General features: G+C 42.6%; 1 protein-coding gene across 1 annotated transcript in view; it reads right to left on the bottom strand.

Moving 5' to 3' along the window:
• The window catches only part of ABCA4 (ATP binding cassette subfamily A member 4), a 131758-nt gene that overhangs the window by 80977 nt on the left and 33983 nt on the right, over window positions 1-16798 (bottom strand). The window contains exons 7-11 of the mRNA XM_049616790.1: window positions 14769-14858; window positions 12224-12464; window positions 11074-11213; window positions 10319-10435; window positions 9434-9631 (exon numbers count right to left, since the gene is read on the bottom strand). Of these exons, the coding sequence (XP_049472747.1) occupies window positions 9434-9631; window positions 10319-10435; window positions 11074-11213; window positions 12224-12464; window positions 14769-14858 (786 nt within the window). The remainder of the gene's footprint in view (window positions 1-9433; window positions 9632-10318; window positions 10436-11073; window positions 11214-12223; window positions 12465-14768; window positions 14859-16798) is intronic.

Raw genomic sequence — 16798 nt, 5'->3', positions numbered from 1 at the left:
AGTCTGTGTCTTATGGCCTCAGAGGCTGATGATTCCAGGCAACTTTTGCAACCAGAGTTCAGAATCTGAAAGAGAACCATTACAATGCCCTGTGACAGCCGCGGGCAGTAGGACGAGAGAAAAGGCTTCCTCGTTCCCTTCATTTCCCAACTGCTGTAGCCAGACCCCGGTGGCAAGGTGACCAGCACTTGAAGTCCGCACAAGCCCTACATTTCCTCGTTGGTTGTTTTGCTGATACTCCCCAGGAAGCAGAGTTCACCCTAGCGGAAGAGGTCCAAGCTCTCTCCACGGAAGGCAGCTGTGCACAAGAGCCCTAGAGAATGCAGTCATTTGTTTACTCTGCTAAATCAAACACCACCTTGGGAGGAGAAGCTGCAGTAGCAGCAGGCCTCCTTCTTCAACTCTGACCTGCCAGATGCTAAATTCAAACACATTAAGTAATAGATGAATTAAATTATATACCAAGTGGAAGCGTGGCCCAGTGGAGGCAAAGAAAGAATCTCTCTTTTTGTTTGAACTTGATAATCACAGGGGAATGGCACCCTGCGCGGACATATTCTGACTAATACACCCAGGATGTGTCCAGGGATAAGGGAGAGGCTGCACCCTTAGAGATGTAGGCTCTGTAGTCCTGCCTCTTACATCTTTAACTTCCATACTAAGGCTGAGAACAAAGCAGCTGATGAATGCCAATGGAGGCCTGAGGTGGTCCTGCTGGTGTTAATGTGGACACCTGGGGTTCCTTTTGAAAAGTGCCAATGGATGTGGGCAAACATCCCAGAATGACTTTCCTGGCAGCTCTAGACTCTAACACTTAACATTCATTTCCCACCACGTGGAAAAAGCCACCAAATAAAATAGCTTTGGGCTGCTCAAGTTGGTTGGGATGGTGAGACAGAGAGGCCAAAGGCACTACAATAAATTTTATCTAACACACTGGGCACTGTGGACAGACATCTGAAACCTTCTACCACAAAGAGTGAGGAAATGCACTACGACTGGAAAACAAAGGGACAGGAAATGCACAGCTGCTAAAAAAAATGTCTGTTTCTAAAACAAATAAATAATGAAACAAAAAAGGCAAGTTGGAGCACAAAGATATACACTGGGCAAAGCCACCAGATAATGCTTCCTATCTAATTGGTCCAAGGAAAGACATAATAATCTGGATAATAATTGCAGAAGACTGGAGCTCTCAAAGCTTTCGAGTTTAATCATTCCAACAACTCCGGGAGGTCAGTGTTACTGTATTCAAAGTGTTTCATAACCACCAGAGTCAGGCACTGTCCAGTCAGAGCACATTCTGATTACAAATAGCCAGTTCAGCCACTCTGGTAAACACTTCCCAAACTGCAGCTCAGGTTATCACCCTCATTTTTCAGGCGGTGGAATAGTATTGTTGCCCCAAATCACAGAACCCATGAATAAGTGCTGGAGATGGCATCCTGTAACCTACAGAGTGAAAGCTCTCAGAAGCCAGGCCAGCTGACCTTTCCAGTCTCATCTCCAGACACTGCTGCTCCTCCCTACCCCCACCTACTCCCCTGATGCTACAGCCACACCTCTGCGCTGTGATTATGCTCTTCCTGTTGCCTGAAAGTATCTTTCTGCCTTGCTTAGCCAGCAAGTTCAATCTTTTAGACCGAGCATATATGTATTTTCAGTCTTAATTTGGCATGTATGGGCATTTACTTCATGTCACTGCAGCTCCACTAAGATAAAGTGGGAAATCAAAAGATAAATAAGACCGAGTTTCAGCCCTTAAGGGGCTCAGGTCTATGGGGATGGGGAGGCTTATGAACAAATAATTATCAAGGGCTACGATGGAGGAATAGCATGTGTAGAGGAAGGCCTGAAAAACAGGCGCTGAGTCCTGAAGGGGAGCCAGCAGGTGAAGGAGGGGAGGAGTCTGGCTGTCCAGGTGGGAGGCCTGGGGCAGCATGCCATCTCATACAATGCGGAAGACTCCTGGAGGAGCTAGACTGGGAATGTCTTCACCTTTACAGCAACCAGGTGTCACTAAGGAGCTTTCAGCAGGAATGTCATGGTGAAATTGGTTTTACAAAGACCTCACTGGAGGCAGTGTGGGAGCTGAGTAGAAGCAGTAGAAGAGAATGGAGATCCAGGGACCAGCTAGGAGAGATAATACAGACTCTGAACAGAGGCCATACATGGAGAAGGAGAGGAAGCAGGGATTTCAGAGATGATTTGGAGAAGAATTGACAGTTCTTGGAGGATAGGTGACATGTGAATTTGGATTTGTGCAATTTGTTTCTACTTCATCAGACTGAATTATTGTTCTAGGAGTCCTCTGAGAGACCATTAATATGGCATTATTTAATATCATTCTTATCTCTCCCAATAAAGTGTGAGCTATTAGGGGTCAGGGATTATTTGTTTTCAGATGTAGGTAGTTCAGTGCATGCGAATATATGAATGACCAAATCAGCTAAAATCATTTTGGTTTCCCACTCTAAATCTAGTTATTTCCAAGCAGAAAAGTTCCAATCAAAATAACGTCTATCATTCAGAGTATTACAAAATAATTGCGTGTTCATTCAACTCAGTATATAATTTATCCAGACAATACATACTGAGCCCCCACCAATGTGCCCCTCATAGTATAAAAGAAAGAACTTCCTCATTAGAGCCAGACAGGTCTGGACTTGAATTCTGGATCCCCCACTTATCTGCTGCACTGTTAGGCAAGTCAGTCAACTTCTTTGAGCCTCCATTTTTAATTATATAAAATGAAAACAATCATGCCTACTGGCAGGCAGTTAGGAGGCTTACATGAGATGGCACATAAAAGTGCCTCAAATACAAGTCCCTTCCCTTCACCCATGACCCCAGCTCACCCCTCACCTGCGTTCTCCTTCCTCAGTCCCATTCTATGCTTCTGAGAGATTGAAGAGGCAGAGAATAAGGTCACTGCTTATGATCTAGTTCATGGCCCTCTAAATAGCACTGTTCTGATGGTATAGACTTCTGCACTTTCTACCTCTCCCCTGATTTCTCTCTAGCTTCCCAGTGCATATCTAGAGCCAATGCATCAACAGAAGAAAGCAGTAGGAGAGATATTCCACAAATATCTATATACCTGACTCTAAAGATATTACGTGATCAGTGGCTTTATCTTTCTAATCCTATTTTTTCTTAGGCTAGCCTGAAAACTATACTCCCTGAGCACATTCTGGTTGGGTGGTGGTGGCATGTGGCCAGGAGCATGCAAGGTACAGAGGAAAAGCAGTCCAGAAAATCCCACTATGGCTAATTTATCAGCAAGATAATCACCATGAAGAAAACAAATATTACCTATACACATATACTGACTGTGATGACATCTGAGGCAAAACCAGTTAATGAGTGCATGTTTTCTCAAGACTTAGGGAAAGGTAGTTTTGACTGGTTCAAATACAATTTTATGCCTTGATTGGAGGTATTTTCATATTGAAATTTGGCTGAATTCAGCTTCCTGATGCGAAATTCAAGACCTGAAATTCAAATATACTATGTAAATTAAATACACTGTGAACTCTAAACAGTATCCCATTTGTGCCAGGCCTAATCTTTCACTAAACAAAGAAATCAAAGGGGAGGGGTATGTATGTTTGTTTTAACTAAAGGGTAATCAGAGGAATAATTTGTTAATTTTTCCACTGAGTTTTTCTCAAGAAAAAAATATATGTAAGACACACATAAATTATGACCATAAAGTATACATACACCAGTTTAAGAGATTTACCTATGTGAAGACTCATTTGCCTTCAGTCTCCTTAAATGTGAGGAAGACGGTGATCAGAAGGCCTGCAGAAATGAATCTCTCCATATGTTTGAGATGCAAGGCTCCCCAAACACTACCCTCACCCCTTTCCCTAGCCCATTGCCCACGTTCTCACTAGGAAGGCTGCCTTTTGTTCATTTCTTTCTTTTTCCCTACTAAGGGCAGGGGATCAGAGGATTATGGAATGAATGAGATTTTAGAAGCGTCTTGTTGAGCAGGTACTCTGAGGACAGGAGAAGTTCTAGAGCCACTGGACCACTGTCCACAGAAGTTACAAAATGGAGCCCAGGGCAGAGCCATCCTTCTGGGCCTTCAGGAATGATCTGGCCGTCTTGATTCTAAGCCATTTCACTAAGGTTAATGTAAATAGTAGCTTCATAGTGTCTCATTAAAGTTTACACAAAGTTTTTCAATCTGAGAAAGACTTTACCTGGTCTGTGGTTCAGGGGAAGAGTTGCCATGCATGGAACGTCTCTACTATGCATCCAGCCCTCTCCCATTCACCCTCATACCACCCCCACCTAACAGCCAGAACCCAAGGTTGAGAATTTATACACATGCCAAACTATTAATGGCATGAATGTACAGACTGCTCTGCACACTTCTCTCATTTTGTCCTGACATCAACTCTTTGAAGTCTGTTATCTGGATTTTACATATAAGCCAATCGAGCCTTAGCAGGTAAAGTGAATTTCTCACAGTGACTTAGCTCATAAGAAGCAGAGATTCAGGCCCATTTGTCCTCACTGGACAGCTGAGAAGTTTCTATAAGCAGTAGCCTAAAATTGCATAGAAGTGACCCAGCAAGGCGGCTCCAGGGGAATGAGAACTCTCCAGGCTACTTAATGGAATTTCCAGTAACTAAAGCCTCATTCCAAGTAGAAAGGAAGCAGATTTAGCTTTTCTATCAGTTGAAGAGAAAACCAATTAAATCATTCCCTTTTCCTATAAAGACAAAAGGCTTAAAGGTCTTTACTTCTAGTTCTGACAGCTTGTGTTATTGTTCAATATCACATCTGAGTACCACATTGACCTAGATCAACATAATTTTCACTTAAAAGGCTGTTTTTGCTTAATAGTCCTGAAATGATTTTTTTTCTTTCTTGGAACATGCAGGGAAGTAGACAACAAGCGTGGCCCAAGAGGAAGTTCTTAAACCTCTTTAGTGCAAGTCATATTCCTGAAAAGGAGGGCTTCATTTGAGTCTTAAACAGCCTGTAAAGAAACATACTTGCTCTCCTATCCTGAAGAGACTCTTAGAGCCACTGGGGAGGAGGTCTCATCCCCATCTGCTCTTAAGCAGTCATCAGGATGGGAGATGGAGGTTCTCCAGGTCTCTTCCAGACTTCCCGAAGCACAAGAACAAAAGCAGAAAATCCCAGGACCCATTGCAATGATTGGTTTCTTCCTCACTGCACATTTCCCCTTTCAGTTCATCGCCCCCTTGCTTTCCGTCTCTCTCCTACCTCTGCAACAGCAGGAAGACCAGACACCTCATCATAATCACCTGTTGGGCTTGTGACTCCACCAAAACCACTCTTAGGAACACTTGGGGGAGGCCACTGGCCTGTGGCCACTATGGCCTTTGCTTAGGAGCACTTAGCTTGGTTAATGGGACTGCAAGGCTCTTGGAAGTCTTGGCTGAGACAGGATGTGATCAGCTCCTTCAAAAATCCCTACAAGGGCACCAGGAACAGCTCAGCGGTTGGGTCTGATTTCACTAATACCAGTCCTCTTCCTAAGCCTTATTTTTGGTTGGTTTGTATATTGTTAAAAAGTTAGCATTAAAGTGCTTACTATATTCCAGGAATTGTTCCAAGTGCTTTGCATGAATTAACTCAGTTAATTCTCATATCAAGACTATTAGGTAAGTACTATTAATATCCCCATTTTACAGATTCAGAAACTGAGGCACAAGTAACAGAGATTTGAACCCAAGCAATATGGTTCTAGAAACTGAATTCTTATCCATCTAAACAGTTGGTATATATTAAGTACCTGTTGGGTTGCCTGGTGCTACATTAAGCATAAGCTACATGGAAAAAATAATCCTTTAAGACCTCTGTGTCACCATGCAAATGTCAAGTCAAACAAAAGAAGTATTCTTTACTACTGATGTACCTAACAAAAACACTGTGAGAACCAATGAACTCCATTCTGCAAGAATAAAGGAATAGAGCTCTTCTCTTCCATCTCTGCCCCCCACCCCCAGAGTCCTGCCTGTATTATAACCACAGCAGGTGGATGGTAGTGACGTGGCCAGGGATGGGGATACAGGTGGTAGAGGAAGCTCAGAGGACTGAATGGCTAAAATTTATGTTGAAGCAGAAGGGACATCTGAGAGCTGACTCTTAAAGAATGACTGAATGGAAGCTCAACAGATGGGGAAGGAAAAGTCACTTCAGGCTTTTCTGCCTTACGTTTCTTCTTTTGGAGGAAACAGCCTCCTCCACTTTCCAGTAATCCTGCTCAGTCCCTGAGACTCAGATTAAGCTAACTCTGCTTTCCTTACTCCATGGTGGACATATGACCCAGACCTCCCCATCATAGTACACAATCCCCCAAGAGACTCAGGGATAGGTAGAGCCAGGCCAATCAGAGAACTATCCAGGAGTATGCTTATGGTATAGGAAAGCCACTCCCTGTTTTTGCAGAATTTTTGGGGTGAAGAAAATCACTGAGGGCTGTGAGCAGCTGATGCACCACCAAACGGAGAGGGCCGAGCTGAGATTGAAGCTGAGCAGAAGCAAGCACAATGTGAGATGGAAAGACATAAGGATCCCATGGTGTCATTCAATCCCTAGAGCCCCCGAACTTCCAGGTTATGTCCAAAAAATTATCTTTTTCTGTTTAGGCAAAAAAGCTCTAATAAATGGCAGCATTTGCACACAGTAAATCCTGAGTATTCAGCGTATGTCTGAGGGTGGCAAAAGGGCCAGTGGAGAAGAGCAGAAGATGTGTGAGCAAGCAATGACTGGGGAGGTGGGCTGTGGCAGGTGTGGAAGGGATTTCTGTTCCCTGGGGACTGAGTCAGTGAGATTTTAAGCATGAGAGTGATGCCAGCAGATGTGTGTTTGGGATGTAACTCTGGAGAAATGCCTGATCCAACAGAGACTGGACCCTGGAACCCAGGGAAGAAGCTACTGGAACAGGCTGGTAGAGAGATGATAATGCCTCCAGAACTCAGAGCCTAAAAAGCAAGAGGTGAAGTTGAGAGATATTTAGGAGATAGATAAAGCTCAGTGTGATGCCATGACATATAATAAGATATATGTATTTGGTCTTTGTCTGTTTCTGGTACAGAGCTCCTAAAACCCTTAGAATTTCTAAGTGAAGAGCACCATTAAGGTGTGTTTTGTTAAGTTCATAAGGTGACTTTTATACCTCACCTAAGGATGAGGACTGGTTTCCAGAGGAGCCAATCATGTGATCAGAGGGTAGGAGGGGAGGGAGAGAAGTGGGCTGGAAACTGAGTTCAATCACTAATGGCCATTGTTTAATCAATCATGCCTAAGTAATAAAACCTCCATAAAAACTTAAAAGGATGGGGTTTGGTGAGCTTCTGAATTGGTAAACATGTGGAGATTTGGAGAGAATGGTGTGCCCAGAGAGGACACTTAAGCTCCACACCCTTTCCCTTGCCCTATGTATCTCTTCCACTTGGCTGTTCCTGAGTTATATCCTTTTATAATAAACCAGTGATCTAATGAGTAAAATGTTTCTGAATTCTGTGGGCTGCTCTAACAAATTAACTGAATCCAAGAAGGATTCATGGGAACCTGTGATCTAAACTTGTGGGCAGAAGTGAGGGTGGTGTCTGAAGTAGGGGTGGGGGCCAGTGTCATGGGACTGAGCCCTTAACCTGTGGGATCTGATGCTAACTCCAGGCAGTGTCAGAATTGAGTTGAAATGCAGGACATTCAGCTGGTGTTGAAGAATTTCTTGGTGGTATGGGAAAAAGCATCATGTGTTAGAATTGGGTGCACAATTATCCTTGGTGACTGGACATGACAGAGGCAGTAGAGGGGTCAGTAGGGCAGGCTCTGAATTCAGACACACCCAGATCTGGATCTTATCTGCTATACATAACAGCTACAGGAGGAGATCTTATTTAGCCTCTTTAAGCCTCAGCTTCTGCATCTGTAAAATAAGAATGATTACAGTGCACACTTTGTGGAGCTCTTGTGAGGACTAAATGAGTTAATATGTATAAAAGCACATAGCACAGTGCTTGGCACAAAGAAACACCCAGTAAATAATAGCTGTTGGGTCAAATGTGAAGACGGTAAAAAGGATGACCCTAAAATCTCTGGCTTGAGAATTAGGTTCAGTGCTGAGCTCTAAGAAGACATTCATATGGCTAACAGACACATGAAAAGATGCTCAATATCACTCATCATCAAGAGAAATACAGATCAAAACCACAATGAGATACCACCTCACACCTGTCAGAATGGCTACACTTAACAACTCAGGCAATGACAGAGGTTGGCAAAGATGCGGAGAAAAGAGGAACCCTCTTGCACTGCTGGTGGGAATGCAAACTGGTGCAGCCACTCCGGAAAACAGTATGGAGGTTCCTCAAAAAATTAAAAATAGAAATACCCTACAACCCAGCAATTGCAGTAGTAGGTATTTACCCAAAGAATATAGGAGTGCTGTTTCGAAGGGCACATGAACCCCAATGTTTATAGCAGCACTATTGACAATAACCAAAGTATGAAAAGAGCCCAAATGTCCATTGATGGATGAATGGATAAAGAAGATGTGGTGTATATATATACAATGGAGTATTACTCGGTGATTAAAAAGAATGAAATCTTGCCATTTGCAACAACATGGATGGAACTAGAGTGTATTATGCTAAGTGAAATTAGTCACAGAAAGACAAATATCATACGACTTCAATCATATGTGGAATTTAAGACACAAAACAGATGAATATAAGGGAAGGGAAGCAAAAATAAGATAAAAACAGTGAAAGGGACAAACCATAAGAGACTTTTAAATACAGAGAACAAACTGAGGGTTGCTGGAGGGCTGTTGGGTGGGGAATGGGCTAAATGGGCGAGGGGCATAAAGGAAGGCACTTGTTGGGAGAAGCACTGGGTGTTACATGTAAGTGATGAGTCACTAAATTCTACTCCTGAAATCATTATTACACTATATGTTAACTACCTTGGATGTAAATTTTAAAAAATAAACTAATTAATTATAGAAGGAAAAAAATGAAAATCATTCCTATTGTAAGAAAAAAAAAGGAATAACGCTGAGGACAGGGATCAGGGTAGGAAATGCTAGAGGAGGACAGATTTTATGGGAGGAAAATCTGTTTTGGGATATATTGAGTCTGATGTGCCTGTAGAACCTGGGGATGAGAGTTTCTACAAAGCAGTGGGACCTCAGAACTTGAGGCCAATGATGAACGAAGCTATGGCAGACAAGAGAGGGCTGAGGACAAGCACAACTACGGTATAGGCTACAAGGGAGGAGGAGCAGCCAGGGTGGAGTCAGGGAGCCATCAGGAGGTAGGAGATGTAAAAAGGGAACTTTTTCAAGTGTGCAAAAGCTATTAGAGAACAGGATCCATCTCTGTTTGGGAACTGTGAGAATTCCTGGTTCATCAATGAGGAAAATGAGATGCCTTACCTCCAGATATCTACTAGCCAGGCGTAGGGTGCGATCAGTGATGTTAAATACATCCCTCCAGTCAAAGGTGGCCACGTCATCAGCCTGATTCTCTTGAGGACCCTTATACAGGAAGTTCAGCACAGTTTCTACAGTAATACCTTCCTCATCAAGCTGACTATTCAAGAAGTCTTTCACTGTTGGGTTCTGCAGGGTGTCCTTGACAGGAAGCAATATTATTACATTATTATTATATTACTTAGAGATTCCATAGGATCTCTGGCCTTGTTTCAGGCCATTTCCAATTTTTAATGAATAGGGATAGACTTTAAACCTCCCTAAAAAGCTAGTGGGTTTCATTCCACGATAAGGCATACCTATCTATATCCAATTTCCCTTAAATACACAGGCCTGTATAGAAGAAAAATGTGTATGTTGGGGGTTGGGAAGAATGACAGGGAAAATGGTATATCAGAAGCTTTCTTTTTGTTGTTGTTGGTTTTTTTGTTGTTGTTGTTGCTGTTGTTCTCTTTTAATTATCCCTGCTATAGAAGACTCTGGTCTCCTGGCTTTGCAAAGTTGGTAACGACAGCAGACAGACATACACAACCACCTTTGCAGTTACAGAGCTGGCCCCTTGGGTAGATGATCCTTTGAATCTGAGGCCCTCAAGTGAATCTATAAAAGCAAGAAACTTCAGGAAGCCACTGATGTTGTGGCAGTTTGCACCATTTCCCTCAGATTTTAAGAAACATTTCCCACCCAAAGTCAGTGACTCCAGAACTAGTGCCTTTGGCCCATGCTTGTTATATTTCGATCCAACTCCAGTAGATCAACCCTTACTGAGAAAAGGAAATTTATGGAACTTTCTTGGCCCTTCTCCTCCCCTTCCCCTGCCATACGTACTCTGATCATGGTCATCTGTGTGCTCTTGTCAAAGAAGTACCAGATCTGAGGGCCTACTTCTTCCCAAGCTTTGACCAACTTCCTAAGGCGCTCCAGCTCCTCAAAAGTTGAGTTGGCCTAAAACCAGAGACAAGAACAGAGAGGAAAAAAGTGAGAGAGAACTTTTTATTCTACTTTCCCTGCTCCTGTCACAAACCCTCAGTGTTTGAGAAAGGATTTCAAGGAAGCATCTTTATTTTCTCAGTCTACTGATATTTCCCAGAAAAATATGCTACTTCCCAGCCTGTACAATGACAGAATCTGTTTCTTAATACCTCAGAGATACATGTAATATTGATGATGCTATTGTCTCAGAACCTCATTAAAGCTAGATTTGGACTCCCTCTGAGGAAATGCTCTTCCTCCCTTCTTCCCTTTGTTCCTGGGTAGCCAGGGTTCAGAGAACAGTGATCCCTTCCATTAGATAAAAGTCAGGCTCTGGGGAAGAAAACCTCATTGTAGGTTTTGTAGAGAAGGGAGGGCCCAGCCAGTGACTCTGGCACAAAGCATTCCAATGATGACTGTGGATGGGGGAGGAACCCAAGACTCCACTAAGCAAAAAACAAACATAAGGCTTGCTACCAGAGGAATATGAGTACTTGAGTGCCTGTGTGCATTTGCCTGTGTGCATGTGCACAGGCGCGCATGCTCTTCCTCACTCTCTCATTCTTCTGGGAGGTCCAAGGTAGAAAGGGCAAGACCAGCTGGGACCTTACATTCTGCAGTATTCTGCGAGCTGCAGGAGAATCTGGAGTAAAGAGGATTTTTCCCATCAGCAAAGGTTTTGCTGCCCTCCAGGCTATTTTGGTGAGAGGGTTTGACTCCAGGCTCTGGATCAATGCATTACAAAAGGTCGCTGCCAGGAGAGAAGGGACAGATTTTAAAGAAACTCCAGTTGCTCAGAGCTAAACATAGTCATTAGTGTGTTCAAATCACATGTCTCATTCAACTCTATGCTGGAGGATTTGACAAATAACCTAAATTAATAGGCTGTACCCCACCAATAACAAGCTCATCATTAGTAAGTAACAAAATGCCACAGTGCATCTCAATAAGGGCCTCATCAGAGAAACAAAGGATGGGGTTTGCCCTGTGGTTTATTCTGCTTTAGAAGGAGGCTGAGAAGCCTGCCTGGGATTATAGCAAGGAACAGATGCCATTCTCACATGCAAGGGACAAGAAGCCAAACAAAGCCTCCCCTTGGAATTTCAGCTCTAGTCTCAATAATTTCCCTCCACATAGCTGCTTAATTTGTCGTGTGGGCTATCTTAGGGCACAGCTACTTCTGGTGCATGCCTTGCTGCCTCTTTTCAATTTTTAACTAAAAGGTCACCCGGTTGTATTTCTTCCCCACTCCACCCTCCCGTACCCCACAGAAGCCTCCCCCTCCCAAAATAATAAAAGACGGGAAAGATGGCTTGCCAGGGACCTGCCATTTGAAACGTAACTCAGTACTGCGCACACAGAATTTCACTGCACTGTGTTTGTAAAAACATCCTGCAGCCGTGTTTACTTGCCAGGGCCCTTCTGACCTGAGCTTTGCTTGTAACTCTGGGTTGCCTCCTCATTTATCTTTCTTCCCTTCTTCAGAACTTAACCCTAGTTCAGTCAGATCAGTGGAAAATGTCCCCTCTGTTCCCCTTCCAAGTGGATCTCAGTTCTTGCCCTGGCTCATATCCAAAATGTTTTTATGAGCATTGCCCCTTTCCTTCAAGGGGAAATGGACTTTCTGGAAGAAGATTCTTTGCCTGGGGCCCCTTAACAAAACCAACTTAACCCCAGGACTGGGGTTCCCTGGAAGTGTTAAACCATCAGCTTAACCAACATCAGATGCCATTTTACATACACATGACTCAGAAAACTTACTTGTTCTTTTGTCATAAGAATAGACAGGATCTTTCCTTGTGGAGTCAATCCCTAGGAAGGCCTTATAGTTATTGTCTTCATACCAGTTGAAGGAGAACACTCGAGAGCCTCCTCCCTCTGGGTAGCCACACAAGAGGTCAGACAGGATGCTCATCAGCTGTGTGAAGGTCTCTGGACCCCCAGCCTGCATGAGAGGCCTGGTCACCCACAGCAAGTCTTGAACACTCGGTTGATGAACGAACTAAGGCAAGGCAAATGCTTCGGGTTATTTTAAGGCAGTTAGAATCATCATCACTGTGATGCCAGAGCTGCAAAGTTTGGGGAGACCTCCACATATGCGTTTAACTTTCATATTGAAAAGAAAACATACATATTCTCAGCAATTCTTAATCTAGCTGTGAAATAAAAACCTTCTTCCATCTACTCAGGGCCTAAAAGGAAACTAGGATGAGGCTCAAAGAAAATCAAAGAGTGAATTCCAATGTATTTTCCTAACACTTCTTTTTTCCAGTACCCTTTATCTGAATTCCTTGGTAATATGTCCTTGGATAAATGTAGAGAATATTTCTTTACAACCCAGTTTTTGGATTCTGTTACCCCTCAAGATGGGGATACTGGAAAAAAATGGAAATAAAATGATAAAGCAATGGTTCCATCCTAAAAAAGCAAGATCACAGCAAATTTCTTTGGCTAAGTAGTTTAGAATTTAGTTTCTTATATTTGGAAAATTACCTTCTTATTAGCTTAATTTTATCAAAGGTGAATTCTTCTATTTCCCTGAAAGTGTAGTTTGTAGTTTCTGTGTGTGTGTGTGTGTGTGTGTGTGTGTGTGACTTAAGATGCAAGCAAATATAGAACCAAGTCTCCATTCTTGGAAAAACACGTTGTAAATTCTGCACCAGACTAAGAACAGGCTGGTGGTCTTCTCCTCTCCTTGTGGGTACCTGTGGTCCTTGCTGGACTCATCCTCTGAAGGTAGATCTGTAATGCTAAGAACTAAGTTGACGGTTGCCAGAGTTGTCAGAGTCTCAGGTTCCATATGCCACCTGGCTTTGGTTTAGGGGAAAATACAAAATAAAAACAATGCTGCTTTTATTCCCCAAACACACTTACTACTAATTTCCAAAGGCACTTGGGAATTAAAAAAAAAAAAGAAGGAAAACACTAGGATTCAAATCACAGGAGACTTAAAACAGTTCCCCCTACTTCAATAAGTGATGTTTACCTGCCATCCCTGTCTTTGTCCACATGCCAACACTTGCCCTCTGAAACTGTTGAGTGCTGTGTAGAATCCACACTGTGAGTCATGCCTATAATCACAGCCTAGGCTTCAATAATAAAGTTGGAATCTCAAATTGCTTCGACAACAGTAAGTCTTATGATAAGTCTTGAAAGAGGTTATTATCATTATTATGTTGCTCATTTAATCAAAGCACTTGGAGATGAAGGGGCTGTTCTGGGGTCAAATGGTCTAGTATCAGTTAATATAAACTGAGCCATCTGCTGCAACCCAGTTCAGAAATGCTTACACTTGCTATCTAGACAGGCAAGAAGACTTCTGGGACTCCCACACGGAATGAGGAGTGTTGATATGTTTTGGGAACTTTTTTCACATTCTCTACCATTTTCTACCCTATTATACTGCTAAGAATTTTTTAAATGCTTATGAAGAAAAGAATGTCAGAGACTCCTACTAGAACAGGTGGCCATCAGTACAATGGACCTTTCTCTAACTTTCCCTCATAGCAGCACTCACACCCTGCTCAGGATGAACTTAGTTTTATGCAGACAGATTCCGCAATGCAATTTTCCAGGTTGGCTAAGCCCAAGTCAGCTGAGAAATACTGGAAGGCAGAAATGTTTGGCGAAAATCATACTTCAGCTTTTGCCTCCCTTTCATAATCACACTTGAAGGTAACTGTTTATTTTACGTTGCTCTTCCCCATTAGATTGCATGTTTCACAGGGTAGTGATCATACTTGTCTCTTCATTATTATGCCCCCAGTAGTTTTCATCTATTGAGTGGAGAATCAATTCCTATATGGAAAAGGCTTGGGCAAACAGATGTTAATTAAAACATGCACTTCTTTCACAAAACACAAAAATGTCAATTATTTTATGATGGAACGAGTCAATATATTTAAGACACTTTAAAATAGTGCCTGTAAGCAGTCTGTAAGTATATGTTGTTGCTATTAGCAGTATAGATTTTAGGTGAATTGTAAAAGCATAAGAGGATGAACCACATCAATACTGGAAGAAATTAGATTCAATGCAAATCCACTGATAATCTGCCACACAAGACAAGGTGCCATTTCTTCCTAGGTGTGAAATCAGAACCATGGTTCCCTTCTTTTTGCCTCCAACCTAGGAGCACAGATAATTTAGGATATGAACAGGTACTTTGAAATTACTAGATGGAAAGTTCAAACAGTACTTCTCCTTGAACAGATCTAAGGTAAAATTAAGTTGTTTGATATAGTAAGTGTGGTAAAGTGGTGGAAAGATATAATAAAATTATCATTAGTATCATCAGGCTACTTACCTCTTGAATTCTTGATGACATAACAGATAATATTCTTCCCCAGGATCTCAGATTGATACCTGGAGAACTGCTGTCCAGGAGTGTGGGAAGCTATGATTGATAGGAAAAAAAAATATAAAAAGTTTATAGTATGTGTATATACGTATATATGTATAGGTTATATGTATACACATGGGTGCTATCCAATCTCCTGTATGCTTGAAAAACATTTCCTCCTTTTTTTTCATCACAGGACCTCTTCTGCTAAATTACTTTCAAAAGCAAACTTGTTTTATCTAATTGAGAAAAATCAATTCCGAGTGATGCCGCTGAGCTAGCCAATCACAAATAGTTTCACAGTGACATTAAATATGCCAAAGCGATTCTGATTGCTGGTTTAGCAACATCAAACAGGCCTCCTGGAGGAAGAAAAACAGCACAGCTGCTGGACTGTAAGGGAAGGCTGTGCGCAGAGGTGCCCATCTGTGTACCTTGGGCTCTGCAGACACTCTCAGGCTTCCGCACTGTTCACGTCTCTGCTCCCTTTGTGGCCCTTCGAGTAGGCTGTGACTCTTCCTCTGTTCAACACTATTTTCTTACATGGAAGATTTGGCTAGTTATGTCATCCTGCTTTTAAAGCTGCTGCTGTAGCTTTGAAGAGAAGTTTCCTTGCAGATTATCTAGTTGACGGCGGTGTTCTGGTGATCCCAGGCCCATGTGACAACACAAAACTATTCACCACTTTCCATCTATATGGGGAATGTGGAAGCCCACAAGTTTGCTGGCTCCAAACCTGAGCCCAATTTGAAAAATTCATTTTCCTGAAACCAAGTTCTAGTCCTGAGTGAATGGCTTCATTCTTTATAGTTTCAGAACTGATTGAACCACTGATCCTGTGTCTTTTAGGAATGAATTCTAAGTTTTAAGATGGTGGTTTTCAAAGTGCATCTTGAGTATGTCTGCAGGGGCTTTGCATTTTTAACAAAATCAATGTGTAATATCTGACTCAAATATCTGTGGACCACAAGCCACAAGCCTCAGCTTTTTATGTGCCAAGGTGGTTCTCCTAAACGATGGGTGGGCTGATCCAGCCACGGCATAGCTGAGAAGCAGGTGGAATTAGGGTGTGAGCAGTCTAGCCTCCCATTTCAAGCAGTGGTCCTGCCCTCCCTTCTCCCTGCTGTAGGTACAGGGGCCCTCGCATTCTCTCTGACCTGGATACTGGAGAATAAATATAGGCACACTCATGGAACATCAGCATTTCTAGATCATTTTCTAGCTGGAAAATGAAAGGTTTTGTTCTGAGAGCTACAAAGCAGACAGGAGAACAATTTACCAGAGGAAGTAGCAGCAAAGCCACCACTGAAACTACACCACTGAGAAGCATCTTCTCTCCTTAACCTTCACACTGAGCCTAGCTATTGGTCTTGCCAGGACTTCTTTTCAAACTCCTTGAAAATAGTTTCAGCATACGCTGGGCAAAGCACTTTAATTCCTGTTTTCATTCCATGGGAGGGTGGGGCTGAGAACAGTAGGCAGGGAGGAAACCAGCAGGTAAAAATGTATGCCAGTGGCAAGTTATCACCAACTCCTGTTGATTCACCTCCTAAGTACATCCAATAAGATCTATTAGAGATGAAAGGAGATCTCTAAGAGATACAGCAATAAAATGTCATGTGTGCACCTTATTTTGATTCTGAACCTAATAAACCAACCGCAACAATCAGAGGGAAAGTGAACATGATCAGGTATTAGATAATATTAAGGAATTATTGTTTTGTTGGGTATGATCACAGAATTGTGGTTTTGTTAAAACAAGTAAGTTTTCATCTGTTAGAGATACATAGGGAAGTATCTAAGGGTGAAATGATATGTTGCCTGTGATTTGCTTTAAAAGATTTCAAGGAGGGGCTCCTGGGTGGTTCAGGTGGTTGAGTGTCCAACTCTTGATTTCGGCTCAGGTCATCATCTCATGGTTCATGGGTTCAAGCCCTGCATGGGGCTCTGTGCTGTCGGTGCGGAACCTGCTTGGGATTTTCTCTCTCTCTCTC

Source organism: Panthera uncia (assembly GCF_023721935.1).
Source record: "Panthera uncia isolate 11264 chromosome C1 unlocalized genomic scaffold, Puncia_PCG_1.0 HiC_scaffold_4, whole genome shotgun sequence".
NCBI classification, from domain to species: Eukaryota; Metazoa; Chordata; class Mammalia; order Carnivora; family Felidae; genus Panthera; species Panthera uncia.
The sequence above is the reverse complement of the archived record's forward strand: the minus strand, read 5'-3'. Positions and strand labels throughout refer to the sequence as shown.